Source organism: Antechinus flavipes, chromosome 4 (assembly GCF_016432865.1).
Source record: "Antechinus flavipes isolate AdamAnt ecotype Samford, QLD, Australia chromosome 4, AdamAnt_v2, whole genome shotgun sequence".
Lineage (NCBI taxonomy): Eukaryota > Metazoa > Chordata > Mammalia > Dasyuromorphia > Dasyuridae > Antechinus > Antechinus flavipes.
In genome coordinates, this window is record NC_067401.1 from 457,055,692 (window position 1) to 457,073,554 (window position 17,863).

A 17,863-nucleotide genomic window follows, 5' to 3' on the forward strand; every position below is an offset into this window, starting at 1 on the left:
ATAAAAATACTTATATTTATCACTGAGGAAGGAATATAGAGTAATTTTTTGGGGGGTAACTTTAGAATCCCTTGGATATATTGGACTTTATAGTTGAAAATAATAATTCACAGAAATCTTTTCCATCATTGTTCATTTTAAATAGGAAATTTTCCAATCAAACTGAGAACACCAAGCAACATTTCATTTTTCTTCTTCATTTAAAAAAAGAAGAGAGAAGAAAAGAAAATTGACAGGACATCTATGCTTTTCAGACAGGGTAAAGAACCAATATGATTTTCTTGCATTTCATATATATTTCCATAAGGATCCATATTTCATAACAATCAGCTTCTCATCACAACTGGGACTAATGTGAAAGCCTCAACAAAGAGTTAAGAAGTAACCCTAAATGCCAAGCTATAGAAGAAGGGGAGGGGTGAAGGTGAGGGAGATCCCCCGTCTCTGTGGCCAAAACCATTAATAAAAAAACTCACAACCGTTGTTATTTCTGATACCTCTGAATTTCAAAACTCTAGATTGCTACTGATTTGCTAAAAATACAATGATGACTTCCATCTTCCTGGGATCATAGCATCAGAAAGTAGGAATCTTAAAATGCCCCTCAAGAAAATGGCATCTGCAAAAGTATTTTTAAGTGGGGGCTAGGGACAACTTTTGTAACTGTGTGTATTTGCAAATCATCTATAACTATAGCTTATATTACACACAGAACTGCAATTGTACCATTTGGGCCAGGGAATCTGAAATATATTTGAGCTAAGGAAGACAAAATTTTCCTGGGAACAATCTCAAATGAACTATTTTAGCCAAATTCAGTAGACAGTAGAGAGAAGACCCTGGGATACAAGGTCCTGTAGAGAGAACAAACACTGTCATCTAAGATTGCTGATAAAAAGGCTGCTGAGGATTGGGAAGAGAACAGAGCAGTACAGGTCACCTGGTTAAAAGCGATTATTTGTGTATATGTGAGGAAAATGATCTGGCAACTTCTAATTTAATCTTGGTGTTTTGCTAAACTTAATTGTTTCTAAATGCTGAGGTTCAAGTACTATCAACACTTCCTAAATTTTAGCATCCTGAGACAAAGCTCAAGTTCTTCCTTCTTAGCTATTGCTCTACTTATATGCTTTCCTTATAAGTTTGAAGTTGAAGGGGAGGGATAATAAATACTGCCCTTCTCTCCCCACTCTCCACTCTGTTTTCCTTTATCCCAACATCTTAAAAGAGAGGGGAAGAATGAAAAGGAATAACTAAATGTCATTTCTTTATCATCCTCACCCATTCATAGTCTCATATCAGATCTTTTCATCTCCATTTCATTCTATTTTTCATCTGAGTCCCCAATAAATTTCTCCTCCTCTTCTCTCATTTCTCACCTCATTCATTCCCTACTCTGATGGGACTTCAGGAGTTTGTCCCTGTGTCCACTGCTCAGCAGATAGGTGAGAGGAGAAGGGGAAAACAGCTGGTTCCTGGGGTTCCAGTAGGGGACAAATGTATTTCTGGCATCCAAACCCACTTTTCAAGGAACTTTGCTATTGATAATGATTAAGTTGTCGATGATTATAATTTTGTCCAACTTCTAGTACATTATGAGTATTATCGGAACCGAAGCTCATTTTATAACAGTGTTTCTAAGGGAAAATCTATTTAAAATTCCCAATAAGTGATTTACTAGCTTTTGTAACACAATTCTTTGTGAGTTGGGGGCTATCTGTGCGATTTTCTTCAAGGAACCAATCTAGTTCTATAGTAGTGATAAGGTTTTTGTGATCTTTTTCCTACCATCGTAATGTTCAAATCGGTTTTTGTCCCATTCATATAAACATATCTTAAAGCAACTTGATACAGTTTTATCTTACTGATAAATAAATGTAAAACTTGTTTCGAAATTGCATACTTTGTTAAAAAGGATAAAATCTCTTTTAAAAGTGGGTCCAATTAATAGTCACAAGATCATTCATGATCAATGAAAAAATTGATTTCTTACCTTGTCAGAAGGTTTGAATGGATTTCCTTGTCCACTAATTCCACCACTGATACTAAATCCAAGGCCAGGATTCTTTTCTATTCTCACACAAAACTAAGTTAAAAGATATGAGAAGGTAATCAAACATAGTCTTTTCAAATCAATGTACTCTCTTTTCATATCAGTTCAAATTCATTTAAAATATTAAAATGTTTTCACATAACAATGAATTCATTCCCAATAGATACAGAGAAGGTATATTTATGAAATACTAGGTTCTTTTACTTACTTCAGTTTAGATTTAAATTAGGCTGAAAATAGCTCTACCATCAGCTAACTGCCATCAGTCAGTTAGTTAAAATTAAAATGCAAATATCAGACTCAGAGGTACTCAACTTGATCATTCATATAGAAAAGACCAAATGGATGATTAACTTTTATTGCCTATATTTCAGTATGTTTGGATAAATGATTCATAATATTTGTTCATCAGTATCTGAGTCTGAGACAGAAGGTAGAGACAAGCAGTGAGTTGGGTCCAAGGTAGAATATGGGGAGGAGTGTCATTGCCTTTGGGAGACTGACAAGTTCTTTAAATACTCAAGCTCAAAAGTTTATATTTTTAATACCTATAACCTATGGGTAGGCAGCAAAACATGGAATATGCTAGTCTTTGAAGAATGAAAAATGAATTTTATACAGAACGCAACATAAGAAGTTTACAACATAAAACAAGGAATTTTGAAGAACTGGAGTTAAAGATATATATATATATATATATATATATATATATATATATGAATAGGGGTTGGGATGGGGAAACAGCCAGAATCCTCCATGAGAACCCTCTCAGTGTCACGTGGAAGCAAGAAAGAACTGCTAAATGTTGGGGGGGGGGACCTTCTGTGGTGAACTTGGGGAAGCCATGGGACAAGTGGGACTCTGACTGGTGGGAGATGACAAAGAATCAATAAGATTGCAACTTTACAGGGATATTGATATGGTCTCTGTTAATGTCCCGGTTCTATAGTGAATTGTCCTGGAGGACGTGGTTAAGGTCTCAGAGTCTATTCCATCAAAGCATATATTCTGCCTTTGACTATGAACCTAAGAATATGCTTTATGCAATGGAAGTCATTAAGATTTTATGACATTACAGGAATTTTAACTTCCATCTTTGTCAGTGGTAAATATTCTATTTGTTCCATAAATAGTTCTCTTAAAACTCACAGGTGGAAAATTACTCACTGATGTAGTCTTTATAGCACAGAAATTAGCAAATGATTTCTGGGTAGGATTTCAGGCTTAAGGTGAGCAACCATATCCCATAGGCACTCCACCAGTTGTTACTTTTAGGATGTCTGTAATGATCTCTTTCTAGCTAATGGATCAGCACTTTTCAAAATGTGTTATCAGAGGGTGTTTAAAATTGTTGATTATGACAAATTTGAATTTTTTCTATGTCTTGATATAGATGAAAGACTAAAATGTATTAGTCACAAGCAAATGGAAGGAATTTTCATGGCACTTTGCCACAGTTTAACTGTAGCTCATTTTTTAATGAATAGAAAATGAAAAATACTGCTATGATTCACACATTTAACTTTTGTCTCTTAATGCAATCATTTCCATTTACTTGAAATTTGGGCTAATTATTCATTGTTTGAGAATCTTATATCACACATTGGAACACATGGAAGATATCTGGATTTTTTTGGACAGTAGAACCCCCCCCACAAAAAAAAATTCTACTGAATCACAGAGATAGGTAATAGACTTCATTTATAGGATAAGCAATTTGTTCTCTTAGATCTACTTTCATTCTTCCTCTGAGATTTAGAAAGCATTTATATTCACTTGGTTATTATTGTCCCGATCTCTGATTTGGTTGACATGGGAAGCCATCGATAAGGAAACAATCTCTATCCATATAGACTTGTAACTTGGAGTCTGTGAAAATTATTCTGGGCAGGGAGACTTTTAGCATCATGAGCTAGTACATGGTGTTGAAAACTTAAGAGTCACACAGCTAGTAGATGTCAGGAGTAGGCTTTGAACCCAGGCCATCGAAGTGATCAGTGAAGTCTTCCCTAGAGATGACATATCATCTTTTACTTCCCACATCTTTGAAAAAGTAGTTTCCTTATATCTGAAATTCCCTCCCACAACAGCTCTACCTTGTCAAAGAATCCCCAATTTTGTATGCCTTTTGGGTCAAAGAGAATCCACTTTGCTACGCCTGACGTCAGAAAAACTGGAATTCAAAACCGGCCTCAGAAATTTACTAGCTTTATGACTCTGGGCAAATTATTTAACCTTTGTCCACTTCAGTTTTCTCAATTTTAAAATGGGGATAATAATAGAGATCTTCCATCACAGGGTTGTTGTGAGGGTCAAATAAAATAATAAATCTTGCAAACTTTAATGTGTTTGCTTCCTGTTTTATTTTTGTATTGCCTGAAACAATGTCTTACACATAATGGGCCCTTAATGAGTATTTGTTGAACTTAATTATTGGAAACTGTATAGACACAGAGTGTTTTATTTCTCTTCTCTTTCTTTTTAAATTTAAAGTTCATGTAATTAGACTGGATTTGTGAGATTCTGGATAAATGTATATCATTGGCAGTTTTAAGTCTATTTCTTCCTGGGTCCAGAGTCTATTGTTCTTACATTTTCACTGAGTTTCAAAATCAAACATTGTCTTCTTAATCAGCAGTTTATTTCCTTTCACTGCCCTTCTCTGAGCCCTGTGCATGTAAACAGCAGTGAGTGCGAGGGGGGCACTCATGAGCTCTTGCCCCAAACGTCAGAATCTTGAGCAGTGTTTTCCAGAGTCATTCATTTTGTCATCCAGATCAGGTGAGTCAGTAGAACATGGGGTGATCACAGGCTTTGATAAGTCTTAGCTAAGTTTTCTAGAAGTTCTGTTTCTGTTTTTTTTTGGGAGAAGTGAGAAATGGAGCCAAATAAAAAGGAGAAGGATTTCATGTGGGTGAAACTTGGAAGGCTTTGAACTAGTGAAATGGATGATCAGTTGATTTTGGGCAAAAAAAAAAAAATTGGCAAAATTTTGGAGAAATTTCGGAAAATATGAAGAAAATTCTCCAGACCAAGATAGCAATCCAGATTCTACTTCCAGATTGAAATAATTCCCCAAGATCAAGAATAATTCATAAGGATATAATGCAAAGAGGTTTAAAAATATAGGGATTAGAATCAGAAGAGGGAGACTCCAGAAAGAGAGAATAATTGGCAAGACCAGATAAGTTAAATAAGAACTGATAAGTCAAAGAATTAGAGACTTAATCAAATTGATTCTGGAATTATTAATTAATAATAATATTATGTTAATTATCATTAAGGAAGGAAGGGTGGGGCAAATTGTGAAAAAGATTGGAAGTTGATACTAGGATCAAGGAGAGATGGGTGTGTTCCTAAAGCTGATGAGATGAAGAAAATGGATTGGAATTGTAAAGCTATTCAAGGCTACGGCTGTGTAGCAAAGCAGCACCCAAATACTTAGGGTGGAGGTGTAAACATCTACAAGTTGCCTAAAGGAACAAAGCTGGAAATCTCATCATTACGGAGAATAGGGAGAGTTGTCTAGTGATCTGCTTCAAATATGAGATTCCATAGTTGAGAAGCTGGATGAGGTGTTGCAAGTAGTAGTTCTCTAGAGGAGAAGGTGAAGCGAGAAAAAGAACGGTGTTGTTAAGGAGCATGATGGACGCCTAAAGATAGAGTTAAAAGGTCCCATTGATATGCCACAGTTCCCTTTTGATGTCCTGACCTAGTTTCCCCATTGTCCTATCTGCCTCAGGTTATAACCTTTCCCTCTTAAAGTTTGATAGGATAAAGGTCTTATATCTTAGACTTAGGCTATACTTATTCCCTCTTAAAGTTTAATGGGATAAAAGTCTTTATCCATTTTAAACATCATTAGAATATCAGAAGCCTCTCCAGTACCTCCCATTATGGGGAGAGGTGCCTCTCCCCATTAGGTTATCCCCATCCAGGTACTCCCCCATTATGTCATTGTTCTTGTTATCCTATAAAAAAGCTTGCTATCTGATACTTAGGGCTGGATTCTTTGAGATGATAATCTCGTTATCTCTCCATTTAATAAACTATTAAATTGGTCTCTAATCTCTGGCTTGCTCAGTTTCTCTAGCATTACATTTTGGAGGGTTATAACCTGAAGCAGATAGGACCATGGGGAAACTAGGTCAGGACATCAAAAGGGAACTGCGGCACAACACAGTTGGGTGAAAAAAAAAGGGATCTTAAGGTGGAAGGAAGATCTGATCCATATCAGGAAGAAGGGCAAATAGAAATATTTACAGAGGAGAAAAAAGAAATTGGGAAATTCTTCCAGAATTACATACTATGAGGAGGAAAAAGCTGCTTGTCTTCTCAAGGGGCTCAGGACCCATCAGATAAGAGATCATATGCTGAGAGGCATTAGAAGACAAGAACAGCAGCTGTGATTCCCCACTTTGGGCAGTGAGCCAGCTGTTTGTCTAGTGTTGTCTAACAACACTAGAAAGGTCTGTTACCTTCTTGGTGTGTGCTGTGTGTGTGTGTGTGTGTGTGTGTGTGTGTGTGACTGTATTTGTCTATATCTACTTATATGTCTTTCTATATATGTGTGTGTACTATGTAAATGCATTTGTGTCTATATTTATGTTATTATATAAAAATAAATATACATAACAGAAAACCTCCGAGGAGCTACTGAAACAGACGACAATGACCCAACTTTGGCCAGACATATGGGCACAAATGAGACCACTGGAAGGAATCTGAAAGTATTGTTGTCAATAACTGTGAGCTCTTGAGCATATATGTTATATATAATATAAATATATTAAAATAAACTACAATAATATATTAAGTATATAAATGGATTATGTATATGTATAATGTATGAGTGGATTATATAAATGGATTTTATGTATATATAACCATGTATGAGGATATATGTGTATGTGTATGCTTATATGTATGTATACAAATATCTGTGTGTATGTGCATGTGTATATATATATATATATATATATATATATATATATATGTTGTTCCTTCTTTGTTTTAAAAGAGGAAGGAGGGGTGGGAGAGAAAGAAAGGAGAAAGGGATGAAGGAAGGGAAAGAGGAAGGAAGGAAAGGAAAGGAAGGAAAAGAGGAAGAAAAGGAGCAGAGGGAAGGAGGGAGGATGGAAGGAAAGAAAGGAAAGAGGAAGGAAGGAAGGAAAGGAAGGAAAAGAGGGAGAAAAGGAGCAGAGGGAAGGAGGGAGGATGGAAGGAAAGAAAGGAAGGAGAAAGGAAAGAGGAAAGGAAATTGAGTTGCCAATTTCTGCTTTCCTTGCCTCAGAAAATGACAAAAGGCAGAATATTAAGGGAAGGAGCTAAGCCAAGAGCACTTTGCTTTCCTAAATTTGTAAATGTAGTACAAATACATAACTGACTAATTACAAGTAAGAGAATTGGGGAAGGTGCAATTATGAGAAGCTTTAAAGGAGATCTGGGATTTGGAGGAGGAGGAGGTAAGAGGAAGCACTTTTCAGGTCTAAAAGATCAGAAATGGAAGGTTAAAGTACAAGGGGCATCAAATAAGTTAGACCTCACTCGGAAGGGGACTAATGAATAATAAGCATGAAAAGGAAGATTGGAGTGGATTGTAAAGGCCTTTAAAGGCTGAACAAAGCCACTAGGACCTGAGCCTAGAAAGAATGGGGAGCTCCTGCTCTTGAGCAAAGGGACAGACCTGAGATTTCCCAAAATCACGTTGGGGGTAGGATGAAGGACAGAGATCAGACTGGAAAGTGCAGAGACCAGAGGCAGGGAGTCTCACTAGGAGGAAGCTGCCATTCTCCAGAGAAGCAGGCAATAAGGACTTGAGTGAGGGTGGTGGTCATGCAGGTGGAAGGAAGGGGACAGATATGAGAAACGCTCTGGAGGTAGAAGGGACAACATTTGGCAATAATGGAGTGAAGACTCCATGATGATTCTCTGAGCCTGGAAGGCTGGAAAAACTGATGACTTTGACAGACTTAGAGATGTTCTGAAGCCGTGCACATTGATAAGACATGGGCACAAAATTTCATAATGATACAGACTCCCTAAGGAAAAAAATTAGATTAGAAGCAATGGCCTGTTTTATATCCTAAAGGTCAATGTTCAGACCAGAAGACGTTCCTATGAGGTCATCCGGCATGCTATTTAAAATAGCTAGGAACCAAATAAATATTTTCATTTCTAAATGTGCTTAAAATTAGGGATAATTGTGTCTTTAAAATGTGGTGGGAAAATAAATAAAATTCTAGCCAAGTAACAGCTAGACAGAAAAGCTTTGATGTCAAAGAAGTATCATGGTTAATTAAAGTGCATAAAAGCCTGGCTAATGATAATAGGTACAAGACTAAATTATGGAAAGGCCAATCTAATTTTGATTAGAATAATAATATTCGGATCCCTTGCTTTTTCATTCAGAGGAGAAAATAATCCTGTGAAGGGTTCTGGTTCTGAAATGAGAAAGACTGTTTTGGTCCATTTTGTCTTATTATATATCAAGTAGTGGGAGGCTGGGATTGAAGAGAACTTTGCCTTTTCCTTATTCTGGGTGGTTATCTGTTTTGCCTTTCCAGATGTTGAAATCTGTTCTGCTAAATAATGTCTAACCCTGGGGGAGGGGGAAGGTTTGCAAAAAGGTTTGTTTGTGTTGGGGGAAGAAGTGTAGACATGTGCACACATGCATGCACATGTACACACCGTCACAGCACAATGTGTGTTTTGTGCATGTACACATGTTACACATGTGTGTATAATGTACATGTGTATGGCATTACATTTACCCAGGGCTTCCAAGCCTCTGTCCTTCAAGAGCTATTTTGCCCCTCTTTGTGTGTATTAGACACCCACAACATAGGAATGAACATTTTTAAGGAATGGCCCCTTTGCCCGTTAGCTGTGCTGCTTCCCCCTGCCCTCAGTTTCTCCTTCTCTGTAGCCGGGGATACCAATCACAGCTCTCTCTAACATGGCAGATTTGGGTTCCTGCTGTTTTCTCCAAGCCATCCCACGGAGGAGGTGATGCTGGGATTGTTACCTTCTCTCTTTGATGGCCGAGGGAGTGGACATTGGGGAACTGAGGTAACTTGCCATGGTCACCCAGTCGGGAAGGCTCGGAGCTGAGATTCCAATCCAAGTCCTAGGGCAAGCTCTTTTACAGGGAGCGCTGCCTCACAATGGCTATCACTGGCCCCAAAGGAACACCATGGACTCACTCACACTTTTAGTTTCTACAGCCTTTCCTATGGGGGTCAGAAGCTCGAATGAACCACACCCAAAGGAGAGGGAAAAGCGCGGGGGCTCACCTGCTCTGGGTACCCGTCCATACTCCTCTGCCCTTTAGTTTGAATTAAGCACCGTCCAGGCTGAGGTCCCCGTGAAGCTTGCGAGGAAGGGATCTGAATGGGCAAGGGGGACTGAAACTGTTGGATGGTCACCTTGTTGACATTGCCCTCGTACGGCTGCTGCTCCCGACTCCGATGCTGGAGGCTCTGGGAACCCATCAGCGTCTGGATGTGGCTGCCTGCCTGTGGAGAGAAGGAGCTGTCAGTCTGGGACCGGGACCCTCAGAGAGGCGGCTGTGGTCGAACCAGGGGAAGAATCCCCGCAGCTGAGCAGCATGGGGCTTCAGAACTCGGACAGAGAAGGAACAAAGAGCACGGCTCTGCCCACACGGGGAGAGGTGGATCCTGAAGGAAAACGAGATCTGGTCCATCCGTACTTAGCTGATGGAGTGCATTAATGTGACAGCCCAAGACACCAGTGCCTCCCTACTGCCCTAAAATGAACAGCAAGTTCATTTTAATAATTAATATTGATTAATGACAATTAATTAATGACAATTCACATTCCAGAAGCACACAGTAGGAGCAGGGGGATAGTGAAGAGAGGGATAAGCTAGGAGCCAGAAAAACCGGGATTCCAGTCTTGCCTCTGGCATCTACAGATTCCCTTTGGGCAACCCCTTAACTTCATAGTGACCTGGGCAGCTCTCTTAACCAAGTTTCACATGATTTGACGATCTGCTTCAGCGGAGGGAACTTCCACACTAGGAGTTCCCTTCATGGTGAGGGAGTGTGGATGGGTGTGTGGGGAGCCCGGGAGAAGCTGTGGCTTGACTCCAAGGGGTGTGTGATCCAGCATTTGGTCTTGATCCTTCCTGCATGACCTGCTATGCTCCAACTTTGGAGTTTCTCTCCACCAACTTCATCCCCCAACTCTCTCCTTCTGTATCTCGTTGGTGAGTTTATCTCCCAACTCGCTCTTTCTGTATCTTGTCCTACGCCACCTAAGCTCCCAACCTCCCTCCCAAGCTTTAGCGGGTCAGGGCAGTTAAAATCTAATTTCTACCGTGGTAAAAGCTGCTCATGCGCCATCTGGCTTGTCCACTCTCTACACAGTGGACAAAATGATTTTCTTAAATTGAGATTTGATCACATCAACCCACCTTCCCCAGGGGCTTCCTAGTGACTCGGGGATCCGTTACGATTTATCTTTAAAAATCTCTATTTTCAGTGTTTTATGTTTTACAGAGACGAACACATGCATGTCATTTATAGATAAGTAAATAGATATAGTGATACTATATTTACTTATACTATATAATACTACAGTATTAGTATATATTATAGTATATATATATACTAGTATATAGTATAGTATATGATACTATAGTATACTTATAGATAAGTAAAACACAAAAAGGAAGGTGATATTTCCAAAGCTTTCTGCTCAAGCTCAATCGAAAAAAGTGTGATCCTACACCATTCAAATTACTCAAGGAACAAGCGCCACACACTTCTATCCTACTCCAGAGTTTGCAAAGTTTTTTTCTGACCCCCTGAGGTACTCGGTGAAAGCATCATCTTCATTTTAAAGATCAGGAAATTAAGCCTTTAACCACTTAGCTGATAGTCAGGACCAAGTTCCGTAGCAAGTGGAATTTGAACTCAGGTTGTCTCAATTTAAGCCTAGCAATTTTTGCAATTTTTACAATATTTTTGCTATTTTACAGTGGAAACTTAAAAGATTTAGAAGTAAGTCTTTAGCATTCTGGTTGGAGACTTTATAGGAGGATATGATCAAGAGAATATGGAAAGGCAGCAAAGTGTAAAGGCTGGAGATGTAGTCTTGGAGTCAGGAACTCCAAGATTCAAATCCATTCCCACTTCTGACAAACACTGGCTGCAAGTCCTTTACTTCATCATCTTCCCAGCCAACTCTCCTCCCCCTTCCCTCGAGGCAATTGGGCTTAAGTGACTTGCCCAGGGATTTATGTTTCCTTTTTCTGAAGCTAAAGTCTTGGATACAGTTTTATTCTCTCTCTCTCTCTCTGGACACATCATAGGAAAATTATGGTTTTGTCAAGATAAATATAATTATTTATTGAATGACTGCATTATTTCAAAGAGGAAATATTTCTATGGCATCTTATTCAAATGTTTCTGCAATTTGGAAACTAATCTAGTTAACAGAGACTCATCATCCCAAGGGCTACAAGGTAATGCAGTTTTAGATCCTAGCAACTTTCCATCGTTGAGAAGGGTTATGATTCAGCATATCCTCATTGACAAAGACTTAACCTTTAAGTGTTCAAATTATATGTAACTAACTGCACCCATCTTGGTCCTAATTCTCTCTCTGGATGAATATATATGTGTAGACACATAGTCTGTAGATTTTATTTAGAGAGAAGTTTTAAGGGATAGTTACAAACACAAAAAGTCTTATAGAATGAGAAACAGAGGCTCACATTTAGCTTTCTGGCTCTGAAACATTCATTTTTTTTTCAAATAGTATTTGTTGAGGCAGCTGGTTGGGACAATGGGTACAGTACTGGACCCCGAGTCAGAAGAACTGAATTCAAATCCAGTCTCAGATTCTAGCTGTATGACCCTGAGGAAGGCACTTAGCCCTGCTTCCTGACAAAATGATCCATTGGATGCCCTGAAGGTGGGAATGACAAACCACTCCAATGTCTTTGCCAAGAAAACCCCATGGATGGCATTAGTCCATGGGGTCAAGAGAAGTCAGACACAACTGAATGGCTAAAAGACAAAAACAACAAAGCATTTGTAACTGTACTGCTTATTGTGATTTAGCCTCAGGGCCATTCATTCTCTTTTAGAATAAAATGAAATAGTCATAGGATTCCAGGACCAAAGATTTAGAGCAGGAATGGACCTAGAAGAGCACAAACCCCTCATTTTACAGATGAGGAAACTGAGACCCAGAAACATTTGAGTGATCATACAGCTAGCTGGAGAGGTAGGATTTGAATCCAGGACTTTGGGATACTCAATCTACCCCACCATGTTGCCTCCATTGTAACCAACTGGTTACCTGGTTGAGTTATGTAATCTAACAGTTAGCACTTTTCCAGGCTAATCCCATATTTTATTTGTTAGGATCTCCTAAACACTTGCTAAACTTTTACAATCCATTCTCCATGCTCAGAACATAGAACCTCCTCATCCTCGTCACATAGAATCATTATCTCGCTTCAAGGCTGGGAGCCAATGTAAGCATCTCCTCCTGCATGAAGCCAACGTCCCTAAGCATTTATTATCCCCTCACTGTATCCATTATGGCACCATGCTAAATGCTGGGACTACAAAGAAAGGCAAAAACTATCCCTGCCTTCCACAAGCTCACTTGATGATAGACATCTCCTTAATCTCCCACCCTCCTTTGTGAGCTCCTTTCTCTTTCTTCTGAAATCCATTTAGCGGGATGCATTTTGTATCTCCTGGAAAATGAAGCTCCTTAAGGGCAAAGGATGATTTACTTTTTGTCTCTGTACATCTAGCACCTAGAATGGAATTGTACAAACAGAACACGCTAAATCAAATTTTCCCCAATTGAGTTATGTCTCTTAAAGGCAAGTGTTGTCATAGGGGATAATTACTTGAAGGAGAGACTAAAAATATTGTTTTATTGCTACCACAAAGAATAATGCGTGTCTAAAAACGTGACCCAGAATAATGAAAATCACCAATTTACGGTTTGTGTCTGAACAAGCCCAACACAACCTGTTGATTCAGTCAGACATTATGAACAAAAGCAACAAACTTCAAACAAAAAAACAAAACTTAGAACAAAAGCCAACTTGTTTGACCCATTTTTTTTTTTTTTTTTCTGTTTATCTAGTTGCATAGACCCCGTGACCTCCGCCTTTTTATTCTAAACAAGTACAATACCTTCAGGAGTATAGAGAAGAGTGAAAATATACAAAAATAACTGAAGACTGAGGAACAAAGTAATTGAATTCATATTAAGACTCACACATTCATACAATTGTACAATAAGACTGAGAACACCCCAGGATATCACCTGTGCTGTGTGGGGTTTATTTACATTTGACTGAAAATGATTACAGGAATCAGACTATTGTCTAATGTGAGTAAATAGCCTCAGTTAGACAATTATTCACTTAATTGGAAAGCCACAGAATGTCATATCTTAATGCTAATCCATGAGATCCTATTTGTATGTAAAATCTGAATCTACTCATACTTTTAATTATGAGTATACATGCAGTACATATTTAATAGATGTTTATTTAACCATAATTCTGCATTGGGAAAGAGTGGTATCAGCCTCCTGAGTTATGAAGGCTTTATTTGATTGCTTTCATTGTGGATGCTACAGTTTGAGCAAATGAAACAGGAAAAGCAATGGAAAAGCCAGGAGGACCTATCCAATTTCTTTCTGACCACTGCCCAATTTTCTACCAAAGTCTTGCTTTATTGCTAGTTTTAAGATGTCTATTTCTCATGTTTCAGTTACGAAGATGACTACTTCTCTTTAAATCAAGAAGGCGATGTTTGATGGAGAAGGCAAGAATGTGTGCCGACTATTTCTGTGATTAGAAAGAAATGGATGGGGGAAATCTGGTTTCAGGGAAGGCCCCATGGCAGCAGCTGGGCTTCAGAGACCAGTGTGTGCTCAGCAATGTATGCCACGTAGTGTCAAGGTGAACACTGGTGACCCTTTCACACAGACAAAAAAGTGACAGCAAATTTCTTGTGAAAGTGAATCTAAAATAATTAAAATCAAAATGCCTCAAATCTGCATAGTACTTTCAATTGTGTCAAGCTCACTTGAGCCCACCAACAATCCTGTGATAGAAGGACTAGAAATAGTCAGCCCTATTTTACTGACGGGGAAAACATCATTCAGAAGGCAGATAAAACTTTCTTGGGCTATATTCAAAAATTTTACAGGGACAAAGTAATGCCCAGAGCAATATTTCTTGACTGATCACAAGGTCAAATGTAGACGATGTCTTTATATGAGGTACAGCAGACAGGAAAGGCCTGATCTCTTCTAACTGATGACCAATTCTCAAAATAATGGCTGCAGGGTTAAATTCAGATCAAGAGACATATTTTGGAGGAAAAGGAATATTAAAGACAAAACAAAAACAACCTCTACAGTGTTGTTGTATAATTTGGATAATGAACAAGAGAAAAGACATTTGGTCTGGTTCAAGGAAATTGGACAACATAACTGTGTGTGTGTGTGTGTTTTTTTTTTTTTTTTTTGAGAAGAAAACATTAATGTACAATAATCTACGATGTTTTTGTTTCCATCTGCCTATAGGCAAAGTATCTATATCTATGGCTAAAATCATCAGTATTCTTGATATCCAAGAAAATAAGCATAACAGATTTGCAAGTGAACCTATATTGATAGGTTTCTTTGAAATCAATGTCATCATCCCTGCAGAGTTCATCTCACAGGGACAATTGTCCATCAGGCTTACTTTATAGAAAGTCTGAAGTGTCAAGAGACAATGGATGAACCATGCAAGAGTCATTTGTTGTGAAGTGGTTAGCTTTGCTTTCACCATTAAGTCTATTCAAAGGAATGGGATGCAAACTATATAATTTATGTCAAAATAAGAAATCTAAAAAAAATGTTTATGCAATCTCAGCATCACTGCATAGAAAGACTTCCAAAATGACGGATGACTTTGAAAATGAAAATGCTTACCTGGATGTGTAAGTTCTAGGAAATGTTCTTGTAAAAAATCATCTCATTAGTTTATCATCTTTAAAGGCTTTAGTGCCTTCTGTTATTTTGACACAAAATAAATTAAATGCATGAAACTAAAAAGATAATTCATATGTTATTCACACATAATACATTAAAGGTAAAAAAAGGTAAAAATGTTTAAAAATCAATATCTGGACATACATATAATAAAATTATTATTGATTCACAACCAAGATGTCTACAATGAACTGTGGTTGTAATTCAGATGGTTACAGTTGGGAATGTGCCCTCTGTGTGTCCTTGGCATAAAAGGAAATCTAAATGATAACTTTTCTCTCAGTAGCATTGTGTGCTTAATGAGCTCACTGAATATTTTATCCAGTTCATTCTCAACTATGTTTTTATTTGAAATACTAAATTCTATACACAGAAATAGAAAAGTAAAGATTATAGTTTTCAAGAAGAAATTTTCAAGATTTCAAGAAAAAAATAGAACCAAAAGTTATAGTCAGACATCAGAATAAAGTCAAGATATTATTTTTATAATCACAGATTTTGAGATTTGGAAGGGACCTCAGGAACCTTCTGGGCTGACTCATATATGAATGACAATCCTTATGGTAACATACTGGTAAGTCCAATCTCTGCTGTAAGACCTCCATGGAAAGGGCTCCATCACCACACTTGTGTTCCCCTTTTATGGACATCTCTGGTTCTACAACTTCATTATTTTTGTAGTAATGTGTCTTATTTGCTCTCCCTATATCCTTATCTCTAAGTTCTGTTGGAAAGATCACTGACTCTAGAATTATACAGATGGTCAAATCCACCTCTGAGTGTCGGTGTGACTTTGACTCTGTTACTTAAGCTTTTCAGGCCCCATTTCTTGTCTCTAAAGCATGAAGATTGCCTCAAAAGCCTCTGAAATCCTTCCTAGCACTATATGTATGATCCTAATATTCTGAGATGCCATCATGAGATCTTGTGCATTTAAGATCCAGAAGAAACTTAAAAGAGAGAAATTCATCCAAATCCTTTATTTTGTGCACAGGGAGCTAAGTCCAGGGAGCACAAAGGAACATTGATTGCTAAGAATGATCATTCTTTCTCCAGCCTTGCTCGCATGCAGGGAAATAGAAAGATGGTACAAGATGCTCTTGGAGTCCCAAATAAAGGAGTTTATGGAGCTAATTTCATAGTATTCCCAAAGGTAATAAAAATATCATTTCACCATCATCATCTCTCCTGGCTGTGTTTGTGAGGGATGTAAAGCTCTAGAAAGGAGACTGCAGCTTAGGAACAGACATCTCTTGCAGAAGCTTGAAAACCTTAGTGTGATTCTCTAAATTAAGTCAGCATATATTTTTACACTGGTGACTTCAGTGAGAAGACAACAAAGCAGAGGATTACAAAAGGCACTTTGGAACAATATGACTTAGGATAAAGAAGTAAAGAGGGCCAACCATTTAATAGATCAAGAACAGGAGGAAAACACAGCAGGTATACTTGAGCATGACTAAGGAGACTGTTGATCTGGGAGAAAAGCAGATGAAATGAGTAATGCTCTAAAGGCAACCACATTTTGATGTGTTTTGAAGTCTATCCGGACTAGAGTTTGGATTTTATTTAGTGGTTAATGGATGACTCTCAAAGGATTGTGAACAATAAGGTGACATAATTGGGCGTGAAGTGTACTGGCCTGGCATATAGGAGGATGTTCTGAAGTTGGGAGAGAATAGAAAGCAGATCTCTGGCAGAATTTCTATTACAAAGCAAGAAGGAGGCAGGTCACCATGACAGGACCACAAAGCAAGACTTAAGTCTAGAGTTAAAGGGAGGAAGGGAGACTGATGTTAAGAGACATTGTCTTTGAGATAAGCTTCAGTCACTGGTCCCTCAATGAGCCCTGTGCATTCTTGCCTCCTTACCTTTGCTATTTCTTCTCCCCCAGCCCAGGATTCTTTCTTTCTTTATTCTTTACCTCTCTTTCATGGCTCCTCCAGGTCAACTCCCAATTCTGCAAAAAAGTCTTCATTGCCCATTGCTCTTCTTCTTTTTTGTCCCCTAAAACACTTGTTATCTATAATAAGTTGGAATGTATTGCTATACTTAATGTAGAAAATACACATGATTAAGTCCTTAAAACTTGATCTACAAAACTGTATCATTCACTGTTGGAAATTGTACATGAAATGGAAAATTATCGACAGTAATGGAAAGAACATTTAGATGAAAGCTAAAATTAGGACTCGGACTAGACACAAACTTTTTTTTTTTCCTTCTGAGGCAATTGGGGTTAAGTGACTTGTCCAGAATCACACAGCCAGGAAGTGTTAAATGTCTGTGAGAACAGATTTGAACTCGGGTCCTCCTGACTTCAGGGCTGGTACTCAATCTACTGCCCCACACTTAAACTTGATACTGGCAGACACAAATGAAAGCAGAGGCTCAACACATATTTCCTTTTTTCTTTAGATTGACAAAGGCTTCAAGGAACATGATTTCTTCATTTTGAAATGCCGCTATATTTTGGGATAGCTGTATAGATTCTATTTGAACACAGACTATTTGCCTCTAAAGATTAAGTATTTATCTGTAAGGTTTTTTCCTATTTTCTTTTCAGAAGCCTTCCAAAAAGCAGAAAGCATTAATGTCAATGGATATGTTCATTTTAAGAGGGAGCAATGGTCTTCTGTTTCAAAATAAACATTTCAAGTACTGCTGGGATAGTTTCACAGCCATAATTTGCCCCTATTTCTACCACTTGAGTGGTCTGCAAATCTTTTTTTTCTTCTTTTTTACTGAATATCTATTGGATAG

At 38.1% G+C, this 17,863-nt stretch overlaps 1 protein-coding gene across 7 annotated transcripts in view; it reads right to left on the reverse strand.

Moving 5' to 3' along the window:
* Positions 1 to 17,863, reverse strand: part of LRRC7 (leucine rich repeat containing 7) — a 519,216-nt gene that overhangs the window by 36,708 nt on the left and 464,645 nt on the right. For all 7 annotated transcript variants that reach the window (XM_051999446.1, XM_051999443.1, XM_051999441.1 and 4 more), the window contains 2 exons: positions 9,349 to 9,570; positions 1,994 to 2,086 (listed from right to left, as the gene is read on the reverse strand). In XM_051999446.1, the coding sequence (XP_051855406.1) occupies positions 1,994 to 2,086; positions 9,349 to 9,570 (315 nt within the window). The remainder of the gene's footprint in view (positions 1 to 1,993; positions 2,087 to 9,348; positions 9,571 to 17,863) is intronic.